This window comes from Panthera onca, chromosome F1 (genome assembly GCF_046562875.1).
Source record: "Panthera onca isolate mPanOnc1 chromosome F1, mPanOnc1 haplotype 2, whole genome shotgun sequence".
Classification (NCBI taxonomy): domain Eukaryota; kingdom Metazoa; phylum Chordata; class Mammalia; order Carnivora; family Felidae; genus Panthera; species Panthera onca.
The window spans coordinates 4536254-4561032 of NC_138355.1; the positions used below are offsets into that span (position 1 = coordinate 4536254).

The 24779-nt window shown below is 39.9% G+C and overlaps 1 protein-coding gene across 1 annotated transcript in view; it reads left to right on the top strand.

The window, feature by feature from the left end:
• Positions 1 to 24779, top strand: part of DNAH14 (dynein axonemal heavy chain 14) — a 323430-nt gene that overhangs the window by 151676 nt on the left and 146975 nt on the right. The window contains exons 36-41 of the mRNA XM_078440753.2: positions 4595 to 4684; positions 6688 to 6822; positions 15550 to 15765; positions 18362 to 18455; positions 19731 to 19939; positions 20701 to 20953. Of these exons, the coding sequence (XP_078296879.2) occupies positions 4595 to 4684; positions 6688 to 6822; positions 15550 to 15765; positions 18362 to 18455; positions 19731 to 19939; positions 20701 to 20953 (997 nt within the window). The remainder of the gene's footprint in view (positions 1 to 4594; positions 4685 to 6687; positions 6823 to 15549; positions 15766 to 18361; positions 18456 to 19730; positions 19940 to 20700; positions 20954 to 24779) is intronic.

Genomic DNA, 24779 nt, shown 5'->3' on the forward strand with positions numbered 1-24779 from the left:
AGTTTTACCTCTTTTATGCTTCCTGCTATTCTTACTTCTGCTTATGATCTTTCCTTTTCACTCAAAGAATCTCCTGTATCATTTCTTATAGGGCTGTCTGGTGGTCATGAATTCCTTGAAATTTGTCTGGGAAACTCTGTCTCTCCTTCTGTTCTGAAGGACAGCCTTGCTGAATAGAGTGTTCTTGGCTGTAGGTGTTTTCCTTTAAGCACCTTGAATATACCATTCTGCTCCCTCTGGCCTGCCAAGTTTCTGCTGAACAATCAGCTGATACCATATGGGGTTTCTCTTGTATGTACCTGTTTTCTTTTCTCTTGCTGCTTTTAAAATTCTCTCTTTATCACCACTTTTTGCCATTTTAATTACTATGTGTCTTTTTGTGGACCTCCTTGGGTTGATTTTTTGGGGGTTCTCTGTGCCTCCTAGATCTGGATTTCTGTTTCTTTCCCCAGATTTGGGAAGTTTTTGGCATTATTTCTTCAAATAAATGTTCTGCCCCCTTTTTTTCTCTCTTCTCCTTTTCGGATCCCTATAATGCGAATGTTACTACACTTGAAGGTGTTGCTGAATTCTCTTAACCTGTTCTCAGTCTTTATTATTCCCTTTTTTTCTCTCCGTTCAGCTCGATTGCTTTCCATTACTCTGTCCTCCAAGTTGCTGATCCATTCTTCTGCTTCCTCTAGTCTGCTGTTGATTCCCTCTTGTGTATTTTAAATGTCAGTTATTGAGTTCTTCATCTCTGATGGGTTCTTTTTTTGTTTTCTCTCTGTGATGGTCTCGCTGAGGTCCTCCACCCTTTTCTCAAGTCCAGTGAGTATCTAATGACTGTTACTTTACATCCTCCATCAGGCATATGACTTATCTTTGTTTTGTTTAGATCTCTTGATGTGAATTTTTTCCTGTCCCTTCAGTTAGAACATATGCCCCTGTCTCATTTTGTCTCTCTGTGTCCGTTTTTATGTGTTGGGAAAGTCATCTACGTCTCTTGCTCTTGAAAGCAGTGGTCTTACAAAGAAGTCCTATGGTGCCCTCTGTTCTGTTGACTAGAACTTGGCACTTCAGGGGCGTCTCCTTTGTGTGACGCGCGTGTCCTACTGTTGTGGCTCAGCCGCCTTTGCCTTCAGTCCAGTCGTCTGCAGTGTCTCCCTTTGCCTCTCGTGGGCAAGGTCCTTGTGTTGTTAGCGGGCCAGTCTGGGGCTCCCTGGGCTCAAGTCGGGCCAGGCCTGGCATTTGCCGGAGCTTTGGTGGCGTCAGACTACAGGACATATTCCCTGTGTTGGGTGGGGCCAGAGTCAAACTCATACGTGTGGTTATCCCACCCTTTCCCTGGGGCGGGAGTCACTTCAGAGTGGTGCTGGTCGCTGTTGGAACTGTCTGTACCCTGCCGTGCTTGCGGTCCCACATCAGATAGGCTTCTGCCGAGGGTGTGTTGGAGGGGGCAGGTCTGCAGGAGAAGGTGCAGGGGCGGGGTGGGAGGCGTTAGCAAGGTTTGCGTGGGTGCGTGTGGGACCCGGAGCTGAGGCCTGGCCGGAGGTGGCGTGTCCGCAGGAGAACACGGGGTGGAGCACACTGTTAGCAGGCCGGCTGGAGAGTGTCCCCCTGCACTGGTTCCTGCAGGTGTCTGTGTACCTAGGCCAGAGGACGAGGGAGGGAAATGGTGCCCACCAGCTCCTTTGTTGTTGGACGAGTCTCCGAAGATCCCCGCTCCTCTAGCACGCGTTCCGAGATGAGCAAGTACGCCTCTTCCCGTGTATCCCACGTGTTTTTCAAACTGCTGCTTTTTTTTTTTGCTGTGTCTCAGAGGGGCCGCTTGTTGTGCTGTGTCTTTAAGGGCAAAGACTCGACTTCCTCTCCGAGCTGCTGATATTTAAATTTCCAGGTGTTAAGCCCCACTGATAGTAAGAACTCTTGAAGTTAGGCCCCTCTGGTTTTCAGAGCCCAATGTTACGGGGATTTGTCTTCCCCATGCAGCACCCCTATGTCTGGGGTGCCCGGGGCGGGGTCTGCTCCTCTTCTCTCTCCATGCCCACAGGTCCCTCCCTCCCATGGACAGTGTCACAGGTCAGTTCGGTTCCCAACGCCATCTCTGCCCTTCCTACGCTCTTCAATGTGGCCTCTGGTCTACGTTTAGCTGTGGGGAGTCTGTCCTGCCGGTCTTCGGGTCATTTTCTGGGTCATTTACGCGGATGTTAGCGCTGTCTCCTTGTAGCCATTGTATCCACGGGATGAGGTGATCCCAGGGTCCTCCTACTCTGCCAACTTCCCTGGAAGTCTCTCTGGGAGTTTTTAAAACTTTCATTTTGTCTTTGATATTCTAAACCTCACTTTAAATTCTCTAGTTAGGAAGTTTCATATTCTGTTAGCCCTTTTAATATGTAATCATTTATTTTTAGTTCTCTAAGTTGATAGCAAGGAGACTTACCCTGTCAGATTCTCTCTTCCACATGATTAAACGAGTTGGACTTTTCCAGACCACCAAAGTGTAGGTTCAAACTCTAAGCTAAGTAAGCTGAATAAGCTTACCTATTCTCACAGCACTTACATGAGTTTTAGCTTTTGTACGTATTTTTTTGTGTTCTTATTTTAATAAAAATGCAGTTTGATATCAATTCTATGTATATCTCTCTGTGGTGCTCTGCGTGGTTTCCAGGGGAAGCACAGTGGATATTTGCCCCTAAGCTGTTGCCTGTATTTTGAATTGAATGCCTGTACATTTACATTTTGAGAATTTTCACTTTGCTAGCACAAAGGAAGGAAGATGTTAGTTGACAAGTCTTGCTTTCTCTGTCTTATATAAGCATTTTTCATCCCAACCCGACAGGACCCACAAATTCCTTCCTCTCCTTCCTCCAGTTATGTGTTACCCTTAACATTTCTCAAGTCACAGCTAAAACAAATAGCGTGGCCATCATAGTAGCATTTCTACATGCACATCGATGATGTGACTTTTTAACTTCATTATATATTCACATTTTCATCAGTTTTACAGTTTTTTGCAGGCTGAGCTTATAGAAAAGTTTTCTGTAAAACCTATCAGTGTATTCTGCTACTTTCCCCTTCATACAATTTTTATATTGCTAAATATGCAGGCTCTCAACTGTTAAATAAACAAACTGTTAATAAAATGTCACCAAATAGCAATATATGGCTCAAGAAATAGCACAAAGATCGCGATTTAAAGTTATCATTTTAATACTAAATTTCAAATAATCCAGTCTTTTATTTAATGGTGTATTTTTGATGGTTTACACACTGATCGGTCATATAGCATATCCACACAGGAATATATGTTACTAAATAAATATTCTGTAGGCATGCTGTTTATACTTCTTGTTCATTTGAGATACAAGAATCCGAATTGCGTGCGATGGGCGATTGGAATATATCCAACTTGTTCACGTTTCTGTCGCTGACAGTATCTTAACAGTGTGGGTGGGGGAGGGTCATTAACTCAGAGCAACCAAGGGATTAACAGAGAATTACTGAAACCATATCCTGCAATAAACTATATATAGTCTGTCATCCCGTTGACTCTACGGGACATCGTTTACAGCCATAAATACTTGACAGTACGATTATGATTTTATGTTAAAACCTTCTGTGAAAACCTTTAGCCAACTCGGATTACCTGTCCAAATATCTCTTCTTTGACTGTCCCATTTCTGCTGATCTTCTGTGCTAGCCATGCTATCCCTAGTCCACTCCTGCGGGCCTGTTTGCTTACATCCAGGGAGATGTCTAGGTTTGTATTATCCATGGCAGAGGACTCCTAGCCCCTGCATCTAAAACCGCTCCAAGTACATGCCTTAAGTGGGTGTCTCATCAACTCCATTTAAAAGAGATTGCTCTCAGCTGATTTCCTACCCCCAGGGGCCTTGCCATAGGAACTACTTTTTCTCTATTTGTACAGCCCCTGCTGAGTGTTCTGGGTCTCCTTCAGCTGCTCCCTTGTCCCACTGTGGGAATGCAAGGAATGGGAAATGGACTGGGAGAGGTCGGTGAGAAAAAGGATAAATCCCGCTTTTTTCTGTCGACAATTACCAATAGTATTGACCCCGCTGTGGGAGGAAACCTGGCTGCCCTCATAATTCCTGTGTTATAATATTAAGCATCTTTCCAAGCTGCAGCCACTTCTGGATGTTTTAATATATAACCACATCAAGTCTTCAATCTTAACAAATTGTACTTACTATCCTAGAATATTCTGAACATGGAAACATTAAAATACTTGTTACAGAGCTGAAAATCTACCTTAATGGTGATTGGAATTACACAAAGATAGAGACTCTTAAATTTTCTTTTAGTGTAGGATAATTAGACAGTCGCACTATGGTAACAGTTCTTAAATACATCCTAAAGAATAAATTACTAAATTGAGGGAAGGTCTATGAATCTGCTACCAGGGATCTGTCAACATAAAATTTTGTGTGTATCGTAGTTTGGGGGGAAAGTAACAATCAGGTTGAGGAACTAAGAAATTAAGAACTACTATCTTAAAGTGCAGTATTCAGTACCTAGTTAAGAGAGATTTTATAGGATTATGTATTAAGGGTTCAATTTGCAATGCATTTTAAACGTATTTATTTTCTTTTAGAAAGTAGTATCTATTGCAACGCAACAGTTGGGTTTCCATCAGTGGCCAGCTCAGAACAAGAAAACCATACAGTTTTATAATCAACTTCAGGTAAGTGTAGAATGGCATGTTGGCACTTCTTTGCTCCTGAATTATAATAGGTCTGATCAAGGAGAAAACCAGGATAACGATAAAAGAGAACTAGTCTAATGTTCTTCAGAGTAAAGTGGCTTACTCATTTATTTACCCACATGTGGTTATTCAGCCCTCACTTTAACTTTGAACAGATTCATTTTCTTCACCTTCATCCCCTTAATACATAATTGTAAAAAAAAACCCCACACATGTGGTATAAATGTGGCCTTCCATAACTACACCTTCTTTGAATTTCCTATCCCTGTGAATGAACCATTTGGAAACGGTGATGCATTTCATTGATGACTGGTAAAACTGTATGCCTTTGTCTATATTTACTTGCCATTTGAGTGTCCTGTGAATTGCCAGATTATGTAATATACTCATTTCTCAGTTGAGTTTTTTGTCTTTTTCTTACCAAACGTGTAGGCTTTTCATTATGCATTTTACATCCTATTTCTTAATTGTTTATATGGGTTGCAAATAAATTCTCAAAGTCTTGGGTTTTCAGAAATGTTCCTTGAGTTCAGGTGCGCAGGAGACGTTGTTAATGCAGTAAAGTCTATTGATTTGTTGTTATGGTTTGTGTTTTTCTGAATTTTTAGAAATCTTTTCTATCCTATTTCATAAAGATATTTTCCATAATTTTTTCTAAAAGTTTCTGATATTTGCACTTTCCATTTTTAAGTTGTCTGGTATTTATTTTCCTCCAGGAGGATAAAGAGATTGGAATGGAAGGGAAAAAATGTTTTAGCTTCATCCATATTTGAATTTTAATGTATGTGTGTGATGCGTTATTAAAAATAATCCTTCCTTTACTACTATTACAGTAGTCTAGAAGAGGGCGAGCTTCACCATCTGACCCTTTCCCCCTTGGCTTAGTCCATCTGGGAGGATATGACAAAATACCACAGACCAGGCGGTTTAAGCCACATTTATTTCTCACAGTTCTAGAAGCTGGAAAGTTTAAGATAGAAGCGTTAGCAGGTTTGGTTCCTGGTGAGAGCCTTCTTCTGGCTTGCAGGTGGCCACCTTCTCACTGCGTCCTCACATAGTGGAGAGATAAGGAACTGGTCTCTCTGCTTCTAAGGACACTAATCCCATCACAGACCCACCCTCGTGACCTCATCTAAACCTAATTACCTACCAGAGGCCCCACTTCCAACATTATTACATTGGGTGTGGGCTTCAACATTTGAATTTTAGGGAGACACAGACATTCACAGACTTTCCACTCCATAACAGCGATTGTGATTGGGTTGGAGAAGAAGATGGAATCAAGCAGATTTTATAAGAGCTGAGGGACTTTGGACAATGTATAGCTAGTGATTTTATTTACTAGATCAGGAATTAAGAGAAGTGACAAGTGTGAAAAGAAGGTGTAGAGTAGATTATGTTGACTCTGAAAATCTTGTGAGATGTCCAGATGGAAATATACAGTAAACTACCAAAATTTCACTCAGGCACACAGAACCAGAGACTGGAAGAAATGCGTACGTTAGGAAGTCATTAGAACTCAGGTTGTAGTTAGAGATATTCAAGTTGATGAGACAGGATAAGGCCAATGTAGGAGAGAGAGAGAGAGAGAGAGAAGGATGAATTAGGGAAGACTAACACGGAAATGGCATTCAAAACTCAAAAGAGAAAAAATTCAGAAGAGGAAAGCTGAGAGAAAACATATTACAGAAACCAATCTTCGAGAAAGGTACAGAAATAAAGGAGAATAGGAAAGTGAGACAAAGTGTCAAAAACAAGAATTGACAGTTATGCTTTGAATTTGAAAATTAGGAGATCTCTGTACATTTTGACATTAACCTAGTCAATGAAAACAGAACACAGATTACAAGAGATTGAACAATAATTTGAAGGAAGGGTTTGTGGATATCAAGATGTATTTGTAAATTAGAACCTTCAGATTTCAATTTAGCTGAACCATCAGTAAACCAAAATTAAATCATAAATTTGCAATTTTGTTTTAGACCTGTGTTGGTGTGATGTTAGTAGGCCCAACAGGTGGAGGAAAGACAACAGTCAGAAGAATTTTAGAAAGAGCATTAACACTATTACCAATTGAAGACTTCCTATCAACTAAAGAAAGCGAATCTATTTCACAGGTAAATTGTGTACTAACCAGATGTTTCTCTATTTCTTCAGATCTTTATACTTCAGTAACATTTTATATCCTATTTATATGAGTATATTCTTGTTAAATTTATTGCTGGGAATCTTGTAATTAGGAATCATTGTAGTAAATGGGACTTATTTTTTTCATTTGAATCTCAAACTAGTAATTACTAGTGTAAAATAAATGTAGCGAATTATATATTTATTTTGTATTTAGTCACCTTAATGGACTGGTAATGGTAAGTTGTAATTGTTTTTATAGATGATCAATTGAATCATCTTCAGTGAATATAATTTTGTCTCTTTTGTATTATTTATATAATCTATGCTCTTATTGCATTGATTAACCCTCCAAAACAACGTTAACCGTAATAATATTCCTTACTTTATCTGAAATGCAGTTAATGTTTCTACATTTAATATGGTATTTGCTCTTGGTGTATGATAGATACTCTTTCATACTTTGGAAATTTTCTTCCATTCTCATTGTACTTTGGTTTTTGACTTTTGGGGGTTTATGAAGTAATTTTTTAGAATCTATTTTTTTATGTTTTAATTGGTTAATGTAGTAAGTTACGTTGATAGATTTGCTAATGTTAAATTGTCCTTGAATTCCTAGAATAACTCCCACTTTTTCACGGTACGTGTATTTTTTTTAAGTGAAATTGTAGTTAACGTACAGTGCAACATTGGTTTCAGGAGTAGAATTCAGTGATTCATCACTTACATACGATACCCCAGTGCTCGTCACAACACGTGTCCTCCTTAATACCCATCCCCCATCAGGGCGCCTGGGTGGCTCAGTCGGTTGGGCATCCGACTTTGGCTCGGGTGAAGATCCCACGGTCTGTGGGTCTGAGCCCCAAGTCGGGCTCTGTGCTGTGGGAGCCTGGAGCCTGCAGCCCGCTTCGGACCCTCTGTCTCTCTCTCTGCCCCTCCCCCACTCACACTCTGTCTCTCTCTGTCTCTCAAAAAATGAATACACGTTAAAAAAAAATTTTTAAAGAAATACCCATCTCCCATCTGGCCCACCCCCACCCACCTCCCTCCATCAACTCTCGGTTTGTTTTCTTTCATTAAGAGTCTCTTGTCGTTTGTTTCCCTCTCTTCTCTTCCCCCGCCCCCCATATGTTCCTCCGTTTTGTTTCTTAAATTCCACGTATGACTGAAATCCCGTGGTGTTTGTCTTTCTCTGATTGACTCATTTCGCTTTAGCGGAATACATTCTGGCTCCATCCACATCATTGCAAATGGCAAGGTTTCGTCCTTTTTGATGGCCGAGTGATACTTCATTTAATATAAAGTTAGATTCCAATAAATAACGTGTACTTCAGTTCTCTTATTTAGAGACCCGTTGGCAGTATATTCCAAAAGTTTTAGAAAGTCAAGTTCTCAGTTTTGTGGATTTTTTTTTTTTTTTCAGTTAGTGTGCAATTCCCTGCTTCAAAATCGTGCCTGTGGCGGGCGGTTCATAGCCTTTGTTCTGTTCTCTTTCTACCTCCCTGTCAACAAGTCTGAATTAGTTCTTAACCAATTATTGTCATTAATAAGAGGTGAGCTATGACGGTAGTAATGATATTTATGGAATACTAAATATGAGTCAGATATACTGGCTAAAGCACTTTTAGTTGAATTGTCTCATTCGTCCTCACGAGAGCCCTGTGGGCAGGAATTTGTTCTATTACAAACATTTTTTAAATTACATAAGAAGTATGTACAACTGTGAGAAACTTGGGGAAAATGCAAAAACATAAAGAATTAATAACCACCTAGAGAGAATGACTACAAACATTGCTGTATTCCCTCTGATTATTTTTCCTACACAAAATATATTTTGAAATAATTGAGATAGTACTGTGCATAAATTGCCTCAATTTTATTAATGTTGGCATTCTCACCTAATACTGTACACTGAGAATTAACCCCATGTCATTCAAATTTTCTTACAGTGTGATTTCAGTGACTGTATTCTGTATACATGACTATACTATCATTTATTTATAATTCTCTCATGCGTAACATTTTTAAATTTGGTGTTTTTAAAAATGTAATGACAACAAAATATTTAGGTTGGTGGCAGGGCCTTAGGTAATGGAATTGTTTTTGATCTTCCTCCTTAGTTCATGGCTTTTTGCACTCTTCAAGACCTTCTCTTTAGTTTCTTATAGTGCAGTTTCGTTTCCTTTATTTCCTAACCTTACCCTCTCTTCCCTCTTCATCATAGGATCTCTGTAATGTGTTTGCTGTGGGTCCTTGTATATGTGTATCCCTTGAAAATGTCTCTCTAGGAATGGGATTGGTTTGCAGTAAGGTATAATTTCGCTACCTACTGTGAGGTGAGATTGAAGGTGAAACTCACGTATCATGTAATTAGCCCCTTCAAGGTGTACGGTTCAGTGACATTTCGTGCACTCACACTGTTGTGCAATCACCACCTCTCTCTGCTTTCAAAACTTTTTCATCACGGCAGGAGAATACCACGTCTCCATTAAGAAATCTCTCCCCATTACCTTCTCTCTCTATTCTCTGGAAACCGCTGGGCGGCTTCCTGTCTCTATGGATTTTTGTTCAGAATGTTTTGTGTAAAAGGAATCACAGCATGTGACCTCTTGTCTCTGGCTGCTTTCAGTTAGCATATGTTTTTCAGGTTCATTCAAGGTATAGCATGAGTCGCTGCTTAATTCCATTTCATGGCCGAATAATGGTCCATTTTGTGGAATCTTTGTCGATCCGTTCATCACAATGTATCTGTTCCTCCTTTGATGCATATTTGAGTTGTTTCCACCTTTTAGCTGTGATGAATAATGTCACTACAAACATTTGTGTACAAGCTTTTATGTGGTTATATGTTTTCATTTTACGTGGACATCTGTGCCTAGGAGTGGACTTGCTGGGTCATACGCCAGTTCCGTTTACATTTCTGGGGAAGCACCAGACTTCTCCACAGCAGCCGAACCATTTTAAATTACCACCAGCACTGTAATGAAGCTTCCCGCTTTCTCCAGATCCTCACCTACACTTGTCTTTGTTTTTTTCCATTTTACTGGATGTGAAGTGGTATCTTGTAGCAGTTTTATCTGCATTTTCTTAATTACTGACAGATGTTGAACACCCTTTCACGTGCTTACAGGCCATTTGTGGATCTTCTTCAGAGAAACACCTATTCACGTCTTTTGCCCATTTTATAATTGGATTGTCTTTTTTGCTGTTGAGTTGGAAGAATTCTTTATATGTTGTGCTTATGAAGCCCTTATCAAATACGCGATTTGCAAATATTTTTTCCTGTTCTTTGAGTTGCCTTTTTGCTTTCTCGATAATGTCCTCTGATGCACTAAGGCCGTTGATTTTTATCGGGTCCAATTTATTTTTTCTTTTATTGCTTGTGCTTTTGGCATCCAATCTAAGAATCCGTGTACAAATTCAAAGCCGTGAAGATTTACCCCTGTGTTTTCTTGTACTAATTGTGTACTTTTAGTTCTTAAACTGAAGGAACCCATCTATTTTGAGTTAATTTTTTGTATATGGAGTGAAGTAGGGGTCCAACTTCATTCTTTTGCATGTGGGTATCCAGTTTCCGTTCGTTAACGAAATTATTATTCTTTTCCATATAGAATGGTGTTGGCATTCTTGTCAGAAATCAGTTGGCCATAGGGATGCCTGGATAGCTCAGCTGAGCATCTGTCTCTTGATCTCAGCTCAGGTCCTGATTTCAGGGTTGTGGGATAGAGCCCTGCATTGGGCTCTGTGCTGAGTGTGGAGTCTGCTTAAGATTATCTCTCTCTGCCCCTCTCCCCTGCTCCTGGTCTCTCTCTTTCTCTTTAAAATAATTTATAAAAAATCAGTTGGCCATAGATGTTTGCGTTTGTTTCTGGACTCCCAGTTTTATTCCATTGTGCTGTGTGTGTCCTTGTCCCAGGATATACATAATTTGATTATTGTAGTTTTCTAGTAAGTTTTGAAATTGGGAAGTATGAGTCCTCTTTGATTTTTTTTTTGGTTTGTTTTTGTTTTTTAATATTATTTTGGATATTTGAGGCCCCCTTGGATTCCATATGAATTGCCTATCCCATTCTTTTTTCTGCAAAACAGGCCATAGGAACATTCATAGGGATTACAAAGTATCTGTAGATTACATTAGAGAATATTACCATGTTAACAATATCAGGTTTTCTAGTTTACAAACATAAGATGTCTTTCCATTTTTAGGTCCATCGTTAGTAAGTAAGAAATTTTTTTTCTTTTTTGTAGTTTTCAATAGGTAAGTCTTTCTCCTCCTTGATTAAATTTATTTCAAAGCATTTTTTTCTTTGGATGCTACTATAAATGGAATTGCTTTCTTAATTATTTTTTTGTTGTGTTGAAGTGGGTTCATTGGTGCTATATATAAATGCAGCTGGTTTTTGTATGTTGATCCTGTACCCTACAAATATGCTGGTTCATTTATTAGCTCTAGTAGTTGTTTTGTAGATTCATTGGGATTTTCTGTATATGGAATCATGTCATATTTAAATAGAGATACCTTTACTTCTTTCTTTCCAATTTGGATGCTTATTACTTTTTTTTCTCACCTAATTACCAGGCTAGGACTTACAGTACAGTGTTTCATAGCTGTGGTGAAAATGGGAAGTCTTGCCTTGTGCCTGACTTGAGGGAGAAAGTTTTCAGTCTTTCACCACTGAGTATGATGTCAGCTGTGGGTTCTTCACAAATACCCCTTATCACAGTAAGGAAGTTCCTTCCTATTTCTAGTTTGAGTGTTTTTCTCATGAAAGGGTCTGGAATTTTATAAAATGCTTTTTTGCCTCTCTTCATATGATTATGTGGTTTGTTTCTTTTGTTATATTAACATGATATATTACATTGATTGTCTTATGTTGAACCTGGCCCTCCATTCTTGAAATAAATCTCATTTGGTCTGAGTGAATAATCCCTTAATGTGTTGTTGTGTTCTGTTTGCTAGCACTTTCTGGAGAATTTTGCATCTGTATTCATAAGGGATGTCTGTCTGTAGTTTTCTTATGGTGTCTTTGTGGGGGTTTAATATCAGGGTAATTCTGGCCTCATAGAATGTGTTAAGAAGCATTCCCTCCTTTTCTATTTTTTGCAAGAGTTTGAGTAGCATTGGTGTTAATCATTTTTCAAGTGTTTCGTAGAATTCATCTGCCATCTGATTTTGGACTTTTTAGAGATTTGAGTTACTAATTCAATCTCTGTACAAATCTGTTGAGATTTTCTACTTGTTCTTGAGTCACTTTTGGTAATTTTTGTTATTTCTAGGAATTTGTAGCCCGTGGATTATGTAATTTGCTCCTGGTGTTCTCTTATAATCCTTTTAATTTCCTTAAGGCGCTAGTAATGTCCATACTTTTATTTCTGATATTATTTGTGTCTTTTTTGTTTAATAATTATTTCCTTTTAATTGAGGTATTATTGACATACAATATCATATTGCTTCAGGTGTACAACCTAGTGATTTGACTTTTATGTACACTGTGAAATGATCACCACTAGTCTAGTTACCATCTGTCACACACAATTAATGCAGGATTGCTGACAATACTCCCATGCTGTGCATTGCAGCCCCATCACTTACTTATTTTATAGCTGGAATTTTTACTTCTTAATTCCTTTCACCTATTTTGGCCCCTCTACCAAGACTCTTCCCCTCTGGCAACCACCAGTATAGTCTCTGTATCTGTGAGTCTCAGGTTTGTTTTGTCTTTTAGGTTCCACATATAAGTGAAATCATGTGGTGTTTGTCTTTCCCTCTCTGACTTATTTCCTGAGCATAACCCCACGATCTATCCATGCTGTTACAAATGGAGAGATTTCTTTCTTTTTTAATGACTGAGTAGGATTCCATCACGTGCGTGCGTGCGTGCATGTGTGTGTACACGTCACATCTTTATCCATTTGTCCATCAGTGGACGTTTAGCTAGCTTCTGTATCTTGGTCATTGTAAACAATGTTGAAATTAACATGGAGGTGCATATAGCAAATTAGTGTTTTTGTTTTCTTTCAAATAGATACCAAGGAGTGGAATTGCTAGATCGTATGGTAGTTCTATCTTTAGGTTTGTTTTTTTTTTTTTTTTAGGAAACTCCATACTGTTTTCCATAGTGGCTGCACCAATTTACTCACCCACCAAGAGTGCAAAAGGGTTCCCTTCCTACACATTCTTGCCAACACTCGTTTGTGGGGTTTGGGTTTTGTGTGTGTGTGTGTGTGTGTGTGTGTGTGTGTGTGTGTGTGTGTGTGTGTGTCTTTTTGATAATAGTTGACAGATGGTATCTCACTGTGGTTTTAATTTGTATTTTCTTGATGATGAGTGATATTGGGCATCTTTTCCTGTGTCTGTTGGCCATCTGTAGGTCTTTTTTTGAAAATTGTCCATTCAGGTCTTCTGCCCATTTTTTAATCAGATTGTTTGGGTTGTTTTGGTGTTGAGATGTATAAGTTCTTTATATCATTTGCAAATATCTTCTCCCACTGAGGAAATATTATAATTAAAACATAAAGTTGTTTTATGTTTTATGTTTTATGTTTTGTTTTGTTGTTGATTTCCTTCACTGTGCACAAAGCTTTTCATTTGGATGTAATCCCAATAGTTTATTTTTGCTTTTGTTTCCTTTGCCTTAGGAGACACATCTATAAAAATGTTGATATGGCCAGTGTCACAGAGATTACTGTCTGTGGTTCTCTTCTGGTTTTTTTTATGGTTCCAGGTCTCACATTTAGGTCTTTAATCCATTTGGAGTTTATTTTTGTTCATGGTGATGGAAAGTGGTCCGGTTTCATTCTTTTACATGTAGCTGTCCAATTTTTCCAGCACATTGAATGAAGAGACTGTCTTTTCCCCATTATATATTCTTGTCTCCTTTGTCATAGATTAATTGACCACATAAGTGTGGATTAATTTCTGGGCTCCCTGTTCTGTTTTATTTATGTGTCTATTTTTGTGCCAGTACCATACTGTTTTGATTACTGCAGCTTTAGAATACAGCTTGTAGTGTGGAATTGTGATACCTCTAGCTTTGTTGTTCTTTCTCAAGATTACTTTGGCTATTCAGGGTCATTGTGGTTCCATATAAATTTTAGGATTGTTTGTTCTAGGTTTGTGAAAAAATTGTATTGGTATTTTGATAAAGATCACATTGAATCTTTAGATTGCTTTGGGTAGTATCAACATTTTAACAGTATTTGTTCTTCCAATTCATGACTATGGAATATCTTTCCACTTAAGTGTCATCTTCAATTTCTTTCATCATTGTTTTATAGTTTTCAGAGTATGGGTCTTTTACCTCCTCGGTTAAGTTTAATCCCTAGGCATTTTATTCTTTTTGGTGCAGTTACAAATGGTAGGTTTTTTTTTTATTCCTCTTTCGCTACTTCATTATTAGTGTATAGAAACACTATTTCTTGGTATTAATTTTGTATCCTGCAACTTGACTGAATTCATGTATTATTTCTGATAAGTGTTGGTGGAATCTAGGATTTTTTATGTATAATGTCATGTCTTTTACAAATAGTGCCTTCCTTTCTACCAGTATGGATGCCTCTTACTTCTTTTTCTTGTCTGATTGCTGTGGCTGGGACTTCCAGTACTAGGCTGAATAAAAGTGGTGAGAGTGGCTGGCCATCCTTGTCTTGTTCTTGATTTTAGGGAGAAAGCTCAACTGAGAGTTATTTTATGGCTTCTTTTCAGACTAACCTTCATCCAGGATGGTTTCTGTCAATTTATTGTCTTTTTAATGGACCAAGTTTTTATGTTTCTTTACATGCCTTGTGGTATTTGTTGAAAATGGGGCATTTATAAAAACAGCCACCTTTCCCAGTCTTTACAAAGCTGCTCTTTCACGGGGTTGTTCCTCACTGATTAGCGGGGTCTCCTCTCTGAGATGAAAGTTTAACATCTTCTCAGGTTTTTTCTGGGCAATGCATCTTGACTGGGCTTTCACAGTTTGACTTTCACCATTCCACTGGCTACACAGCTTAACTTAGTTTCCTAAAAATTCCTCCTACCCTAGTGTTTCCCTCAGGCTATATATGGTCTTAGTCTTAGTTTCCTAAAAATTCCTTAGTCTTAGTCTTAGTTTCCTAAAAATTCCTCCTACCCTAGTGTCTCCCTCAGGCTATATATGGTCTGTTGCTTGAATTCATCCATAAGGTCTGGTTTTGGGCTTTTGTGGGTCTGTAGTCTCCCTGAAGCCTTCACAAGAAGTGCCTGACTCTTTTCCCACCTGAGATCTGAGTTTGGTGGAACGGACACCGGTCCTGCAGGCAGCCCCCAGGCAGGCTAGGAGGTAGCAGACAAGGTCTTCTTGGGTGCCAGCTCTGACCTGCAGCTAAAAACTGTCTTCTGCTCTCCCGCATCCATATGTCTAGCCCTGACTCCAGACACACCACATCCCAGTTCATATGTTGTGTTCCTGGATGAGGACCAGTGGGATTTTTCCCCCCATTTCTTCCAGAGATATCATTATAGTATTTAGAATTTTTAAAGTAGTGATTTGAATATTATGGCTAATTTTAAAAAGTCAATTGTTACTGTCTTTTTTAAATTGCTGTCCTTTTTAAAATTTAAGTTACTGTCTTTATCAGGTATCTTTCTTTGGAGTGAAAAACCTCTCCTAAAACCCTTTGGTGTTAATAGCGCAAAAATGTAAATAATTATACTCTGGCTGATGCTTTTAAAAACCACACTGGATTTTGTTCAGGTTCCAGGAAGAAGAGGAAAGGTAGATATTTGTGTTTTAAATCCAAAGTGTATCACTCTTAGTGAACTATATGGACAACTGGACCCTAACACTATGGAATGGACTGATGGATTATTATCGAGCACAGTTCGAAATTATGTATATTCTAATACTGCAAGGCACTCAAAAAAAGACAGCGATCTTGGACTGAAATCAAGAATCTCGGATGCATCTAATGTAAGTTAATATGGAAGGATTATTATTATTTGACTCTGTGGATTACTTCATTGATTAAAAATTGGTATTTAAGCATTATTAGATACTTACCAGTATAAAAGTAAATTTAAAAGTTATTATAATCAGTTTTTAAAAAGAAAAATTATAAGCTATGAAAAACAACAGAAAATATGTCATTGCGTTTTAAAATGGTTGGGAAACAATAAAATGAAAGATACTTGCTTTTCAAGGAACATAGGGGATTAGGTGTTAGTGGGGGTTGCTCTAGTGAATCTAGCACCACCAGGACACCTTACAAATTAATGAGCTACGAAAACACTTCAGTGGAAAAGCGAATAAAGCTTTTGATACAAAGTTCATCGTAGAATAAACATAAATAGCAAAAGACTTTTGAAGACTTGTATTCTCATTAGTTATAGAGCTTACTAGTAAATTTCATTAGCCAAACTATATTAACAGAAAAATGACATTTAGAACCAAACAGATAAGCAGAGTTGTTTTTTTTTTAAGTTTTTACTTAAATTGTAGTTAACATAGTATAATATTAGCTTCAGGTTACAATATTGTGATTCAGAACTTCCATATGTCACCTGATGCTCACGCTCACAGGTGCACTCCTTAATCCCCGTCACCTGTCTCACCCACTGCCCTACCCACCTCCCCTCTGGTGACCAGCAGTGTGTTTTCTGTAGTCAAGAGTCTGTTTCTTGGTTTGTCTCTCTCTCCCTCTCTTTTTTCCCCCTTAGCTCATTTGTTTTGTTTCTTAAATACTACATATGAGTAACGTATAGATTGTTGAATCACTATGTTATAGACTGAAACTAATGTAACACTGTATGTTAACGACACTGGAATTAAAATAAAAAAAGAACAATATTGAGTCTTCTAATCCATAAAAGTATTTATATCATGGACACACACACACACACACCTGTATATTCTGGATACAAGTCCCTTATCAGGGACTATGATTTGCAAACACTTTCTTTCATTTTGTGAGTTGTCTTTACTTTCTTGAAGGTATCTTGTGAAACACCAAAGTTTTCAACCCTGATGAAGTTCAATCTACTTTTTACCTTGTCACTTGTTTTTTTGTTTTTTTGTTTTTTTTTTTTTTTTTATATCATAGTTTTAAAAAGCTTTGTATAATTCAAGGTCACAAAGACTTTCTTTTAAGTTTTATTCTAAGAGTTTTATAGTTTTAAGTTTTACATTTAGGTCTTTAGTCTATTTTGAGTTGATTTTTTGTGGACAGTACAAGGCAGGGATCCCAGTTCAGTTGTTCCGGAATTATTTGTTGAAAAGACTATTCTTAAAAAAAAAAAAAAAAAAAAAAGACTATTCTTTCCCCCATTGCTTGAATTGTCTTGTCACCCATGTCAAAATCGCTGATCATAAATGTAGGGATTTATTTCTGGACTCATAGTTCTGTTCCATTCATCTTCATATCTGTCCTTATGCTAATGCCACACTTGAAAACTAGAGCTTTGCCCTGAGTTTTGAAATAGAAAATTAAAGTCGATTTTAAGACCTTGGCAAACTGATTCTGTAACGTATATAGAAGAACCAAGGGCCATGACATTCCCGAATTTAAAAAAAGGGAAGAATTTGGGTGATGAGATCTGCCAGATGTCAAGAATTATTGTAAAATTAGGGGAAAACAGTGTGCTCTTGGTGCAGAAAAAGATGGCAGTTCTGGGCTATTAAGTACCTGTGACATAATGTAAACATGTACGTCAATTTCATAGGGAAATTGACAAATGCAAAGCTAGTGTGAGATTTTATTACATCTTCCTCAGTAATTGACAGAGAAGGAACATGATACAGTTCACTAATTATACCAGTTAGAAATGGAAATAGGAAAAATTCTAACAGTGATGCCACTATGAAAACTATATTGGAAAAATGTACAAGAAAGGAACTTGTCATAGCAGGATGGCAGGGACGGGGGCAGGGGAGGGGGGCAGGGATGCCTGTGCAGTTGGCAAAAATGGAATAAATGGAAGATATACTCTATTCCTGTATAAAAAGACTTCCATCCTAAAAATGCCAATCTATACCAAATTAATATATGTATATAGTGTCTTTCCAAGCAAAATCCCAATTAAAAAAATCGAATTAAATGATTGTAAAGTTCATTTGGAAGCATAAATGTTCCAAGAGTTTTAAGAAATCTGGGAAGAAAACCATAGTACTTTATATTTCTAAAATGTTATTACATTTTAGAAACATTTAACATTTTAGTGTGTTACCCCCAAATTTTAAAACTACTGTGAAGGAGGGTCTAGGAAAAATATATACTGAAATATCAACAGTTTCTTTATAGATGGTGGGAATTCCGAGAACATTTGCTTTTTTGCTTTATGGCATTATTTTAATGCTGAACAACAAACATGTACTAACTGGAAAAAAAAAAACAAAGAATTTTCTAGAAGAAAATGGCCTGTACTCACAACTCACCTAAGCCACCCTGTGCTGGTTACAGGGAGGTCTTTCAGCCACAGAATGTGTGCCTTTTCTATTTTAGTACTCAGCATATTGAAGTGTTTGAGTTGGAAAGTGTGATGAAATAAACATTATTGATTACCTGTTTTAGGTTTTCAAACTTGATTCCTCTGATATAGCAGATATTGACGATAATATTTCTAAGAAGGAGATGGAGAAAGATGTTAAAATCCCAGAAAGTCAGAGTAAGTGTTACTATTAAATTCAGTAAAGATGATTCATTAACAGGGAAGAAACTGAACAAATGAGCTGAATCTATATCTTTAAAAACGTTGATGTTTGTTCCTATGCTATTTACTTTTCCCTCACTTAAAATTTACATACGTGCGTATTTACCGCATGTTATGGCATCCTACCTACATACATAATCATGGCGCTGAAGTGGTAGGTCGTGCACGGCCCTTTCAGCTTACAAACGGACATTAAAATCTCACAAGAAGCAAGCAGACGTTCAAGTAGAGAGAAGTCTTGGGTGGAAGCCTGCGGACGCTCCCAGCCCAAATAACACAGCCCATGCACACGCGTCTAAACAGAACTACGCATCCATCGCGTGCTGCTTTGTGGCGTGGGTGTGCGGTGCGGGGTGCGAGGAGGCGGGGCACGGAGAGCGTGTGGTAAGGCGCCTGCTCCGGAGGAGGTGAGCGTCCCGGCCGGAGCCCCATCAGCTCACTGCTCCGGGCTGAGCCTCGAGCACCGCAGGCACCAGCCGGACGCTTATGTTCCAGGCCCGGAAAGAGACTTCTGCTCTTGCTTGTCCTGATTCAGAATTCCTGAATGTCTGTGTGTCCCTCTCCTGCATTCAGGTTGGGGAGGGTGGTCTGCGGGCAGAGCAGGTGCCTTCCGGGGGTTCTAAGGCAGACCTGGAGGCAGGTATGGCAGCTGCTGACTTGGCATCCCGGCCTCTTGGCCCCGGCTCTGGGATCCTTTAAAGTCCTTCAGGCGGCTAACTATTTTCCGTCTGCACGGTGACCCACACGCTCCTCCCCTGTCTTGACCGACAGATTTCCTAGAACTGAGGAGCAGGTTGGCGCGTGTAGAACATGGAAAGAGGAGCCAGTGGGGCCACAGCGCAAACAACTCTATTTGTCTGCTTCCCTTCTCTGTCCCCCAGAGGCAGCATGTCCAGAAAGCATCCTGGGTGGAAGGGGAGCTCACCAAGCACATGATTATGGGAAAGACAGATCCAGGGTCTTGCTCTTCTCCGAATGTAAGGGCCGACTACACAAGCAGCAATCAGAGAACGTGGGCCAGGTTTGAAGAGTGGTTAAGCCTGTGGTCCGAGTAGTTATTTCTACCTAACATGTTAGAGACTACACATGAACACATTCACTCTGCTGTTCTCTAGGGTGTCATTTTTCACCTTGTTAGAAAATATTTTCCAAACAAAATAGGGAATTTGTAAAATTGTAACACAAGAAGACTGAGATACTCTGTTACATTAAAAATATTTCTCTCTCCAGACCACGATTGGCAGTGGATTATTTTGGATGGTCCAGTGGATACGTTTTGGGTAGAAAATCTAAACTCCATGCTGGATGATACTAGAACGCTGTGTCTGGCAAACAGTGAGCGAATAGCCTTAACTAGTAACATACGAGTGGTTTTTGAGACGGACAGTCTCTCTCAGGCCAGTCCGGCAACCGTCAGCCGGTGTGCAGTGGTCTACATGGTAAGTTCCCAAAAACAAACGTGTTAAGGAAAACGTGTTGTTTAGGGTAATAAGGGTAATAACTAGTCATTACCTACAGCGTTCCTGATGATGGTTTTATGATTACCTCTGGACCTGGCAGGGTTTTGTGTCCCCTCAAGTCTCCTAACCCAGGAGTGAAAGGAGCGTAGTCTCTCCTATTTAAATGAGGACGACCCGGTAATTGGGGTGGCAGGTGTCCCACAACTGTGAGTGGTGCTTTCGGTGGACAGCACAGGCTGCTGGTGACTTGTCTTTCCCACGGAGGAGAGACACCTTTCCTCACCTGCCTGTGACCCTGAGGGCCCGTGAAGTATATTTTGCCAAGACAGTGGTGGGGGATGGAAGGCACACAAAGACTAAGTGTCTTCTCTCCATGAAATTAATCATTAGCCATGGTTGGCCCTGTGTTCTGATCCGCTGAACGGATCTTAGCTATAATGAAGCTAAGAACAGCGCTGCTTTTCTGGCTAAGCCGCTCCCCTTGCCGGGTACACGTAACCTCCCCCCCAACCCCTCCCTACACACAGTTCCCCACCACGTGTTGTCTTGTAAGACCAGGGTTAAAACCATAAGTCGTCTCAGAGACAGGTCCTTCTTCAAGGTCTTGATCAGCTGCCCTTTGACGACTGATGATGCTGTGTCTTGCTGGGGGCGGAGGTGAAGTAAAGATAGTAAGGAGGAGGATGGACGCCTCATTTTTCTTTACTTACGTAAAATTACCTTGTGCTTTATATCGTTAGGATCCTGTTGATCTGGGATGGGAGCCCTATGTCAAGTCGTGGCTGTTGAAAACTTCTAAAATTATGAGCCAGACAGGAGTGAGTTGTCTTGAATTGTTGATTAAAAATAGCGTCACAGACGGACTACAGTTTATAAAGAAGCATCAGAAACGTCAGCCGTTTCCTGTTCAGGACCTAGCAGTGGTCACAACTCTCTGCAGGATTCTTGATGCCTTCTTTGAGTTCATGAGTGAAAATGGAGGCTTTGGAAAATGTGAGCTTTTTCCCCTTCTGAGTCATATCAATGGTCTTGTGTGTCACTTAATCAGTGCTAACTATTTATCACCTTCTATTAAATTTTACAAGAGAAAACAGAGAAAGGAAGACCAGGAATTCTCAGTCTATTTGAACCAGACACACACATGGAAGAAACTAAAAATCACTAACAAAGGGGCATATCAGTGACATAAACTGATGTCGGACATATGTTGGTGGGTCACATGGAAAACGAGGATAAGGAATTCCAAGAGGGTCTTTCTGAGGGAAGAATGCTTTGCTTGTTTGTTGGTTTTAAGGATTCTTAGAGATGGAAATAATGGAGGGAAGTGTGTCCAGAATCCTCGGCAAAAGCTGTAATCATGCACAGGTGTAAACCTGGAGAGTAGTAAAACGTGTTGGGTGAGAGCAAAAGATTCCGGAAATAGTGCGGCATTATTGCTAACAGCACGGCCCCTGGAGTCAGAAGCCTGCCTCCCAAGACCAGTTCCATTGCTTCCCGAGGAGATGGCTAATTAGGCCAGGCTCCCAACGCTGTCTCCAAAACCCAATTCTGGATCCCCCCAAACTAACAGAAATGGTAAGAAGCCCCTGGGGTGACAAGAGGGTAAGGTCCCACGCGGGGAGCACGGTAGGTCCGAGAGGAAGAGAGCCGGATACCACGAATGGGCGAACATTTAGGTTGGCCTCTCCCCTTCTCGTGGTTTCCTTGTAGCTTCCCTCAGCGGCTGACCTTTCGTAGTCCCATTTTCACCGGGAAGTTCTTTCAGGGCCTCAGGGCCCCAGGTCCATTCAAGAGTCTAATCCTGCTGCCTTCCTTCTCTTGCACAAAGTCCACCCTCCTGGATCACTCATAAAAGCCCGGTTCTGCCGCAGCCTGTACCGGGTGGCACACCCCAGGGCGCAGTGGGTGGTGCGTGTGCATTTACTCCTCTGACTGTCTTCTTTGTGTCTGATTCTGAGGGAGCGCCCCACCCCCTTTTTATAGCTCAGCTGTGGTTAGCTCTTGTTAGGATAGTTTTTCTCCACACTTATGTGTTTGTGGTGGTAGGTAGCCGTCTATTTCTGGCTGATTTGCCACATTAATGAGATTCAGTAAATTGGAAAACCTATTTGAGATGGATAATTTTGAAGTGAAATATAAATTTTCCCAAGTGATCTTTAAAAAAGGAAAAATCTGATAGAAAGTTGAATTTTTTTAACATTTATTTTTGAGAGAGAGAGAGAGAGAGAGGGAGGGAGACACAGAATCTGAAGCAGGCTCCAGCCTCCAAGCTGTCAGCACAGAGCCCGATGCGGGGCTGGAACTCACGAACGGTGAGATCATGACCTGAGCCGAAGTCGGATGCTTAACTGACTGAGCCATTCAGGTGCCCTGAAAGTTGAATTTTTAAAAGGCTTCTCCCACCCTCCCAAAAATACTGAGCCAAGCTCATTAAATTTTGTTGGTAAATTTCACCAAGCTTTTGCAGAACAAATTATCTTTATAGAATCTGTTCAAAAAAATAGAAAAAGAAGGAAAGCTACACAACTTGTTTTACGAAGTTCGTATGCAGTTGATGCCCAAACCAGACAAGGTGATACGGAATGGACAATTATAGACCAAGTCTGTTCATAAATGTGGATGCTGAGATTATAAAAAAAAATACTAGAAAACTAGGGGGACTAAAGATACACCACGACAAAGTAGCTTTGCCTTCAGCATGTAAGAATGATTTAACGTGACAATTATCTGTCAGAATAACTTGCCAAATAAGCCCATCAAAAGAAAGAAACTATGTCATTATTTCAATAAATGGGAAATACATTTAAATAACATTGTACAACTTATATGTTAAAAGACACTTGGTGGGGTGCCTGGGTGGCTCAGTTAATGGACTTCAGCTCAGGTCATGATCTCACGGTTTGTGGGTTCAAGCCCCGCGTTGGGCTCTGTGCTGACATCTCAGGGCCTGCAGCCTGCTTTCAGATTCCCTCTCTCTGGAGCCTGCTTCCCTCTCTCTGACCCTCCACCCCCCCCCCCAAAAAAAAAATAAATAAACATTAAAAAAATAATAAAAGATACTTGGCAATCCAAAAAAAGATAACTTACTTTTTTTTTTTTTTAATGTTTATGTATTTTTGAGAGAGACAGAGACCGAGTGTGAACGGGGCAGGGGCAGAGAGAAAGGGAGACAGAATCCGGAGCAGGCTCCAGGTCTGAGCAAGCTGTCAGCACGGAGCCTGATGCGGGGCTCAAACCCACAAACTGCGAGATCATAACCTGAGCGGAAGTCGGACGCTCAACCGACTGAGCCACCCAGGCGCCCCAGAAAGATAACTTTCTTAACCCTTGGCTTTTTCTATTAAAAACCTACAGTAAACATTTTCAGCAGTAATCATTAGATGCATTCCTATCGATTCAGAACCTTGGGAGTTTCTTGGGTGAATCTGAAACTGGCACCCACGCCTGGAGGGTGAGGAGAGACCAAAGAAAGAGGCAGACTAATCCAGATTGGGAGCTGGCAGGGTTTTCTTTTTTGTAACTGAAGCAGAGTTAACAGACAGCATTGTTAGTTTCGGGTGCAGTACAGTGATTCAACCTTTCTGCACCTCACCCTGTGCTCAGCATGATGGGTGTTCTCTTAGTTCCCTTCACCTGTTCCACCCATCCCCCACCCAGCTCCCCTCTGGCAACCACCAGTTTGTTCTCTGTTTTTAAGGGTCTGGGGTGGTTTTTTTTTTTTTGTTTTTTGTTTGTCTCTGTTTGTTCATTTGTTTCTTAAATTCCATGTATGCTCGAAATCATATGGTATTTGTCTTTCCGACTGATTTCACTTAGGATGATGCCTTCTAGGTCCCTCCATGTCATTCCAAATGGCAAGATTTCATTCTTTTTCATGGCTCAGTAACATCCCACTACACACACACACACACACACACACACACACACACCACTTCTTTATCCATTCATCTGTTTTTTGTAAGTTTTTACTTAGATTTCAGATAGTGAACATACAGTGTTATATTAGTTTCGGGTGCACAGCACAGTGATCCAACACTTCCCTGCATCACCCGGTGCTCATCACAAGTGCCCTCCTTAATCCCCATGTCCTATCTCCCCCGTCCCCCACCACCTCCCCTCTGGTGACCATAAGTGTGTTCTCTAGAGTTAAGAGTCTGTTTGTTGGTTTTCCTCTCTCTCTCTTTTTTTCCTTTTGCTCATTTGTTTTGTTTCTTAAATTCCACATATGAGTGAAATCATATGGTATTTGTCTTTCTCTGACTTACTTTGCTTAGCATCATACTCCCTAGCTCTGTCCACATGATTGCAAATGGCAAGATTTCATTCTTTTTATGGCTGAATAATATCCCATTGTATATATATACACCACATCCTCTTTATCCATTCATCAGTCACTGGGCACTTGGGCTATTTCCATAACTTGGTTATTGTAGATAGCGCTGCTATAAACATAGGATTGTATGTCTCCCTTTGAATTAATATTTTTGTATCCTTTGGGTAAATACCTAGTAGTGCAATTGTTGGGTCATAGGGTAGTTCTATTTTTAACTTTTCAAGGAACCTCCACACTGTTTTCCAGAGTGGCTGCTGCACCAGTTTGCATTCCTACCAAAAGTGCAAAAGTGTTCCCCTTTCTCCGCATCCTCACCAACATCTGTCCTTGCCTGAGTTGTTAATTTTAGCCATTCTGACAGGTGTGAGGTGGCATCTCCTCATGGTTTTGATCTGCATTTTCCTGATGATGAGTGATGTTGAGCATCTTTCCATGTGTGTGTTGGCCATCTGGATGTCGTCCTTGGGAAAAATGCCTGTTTATGTC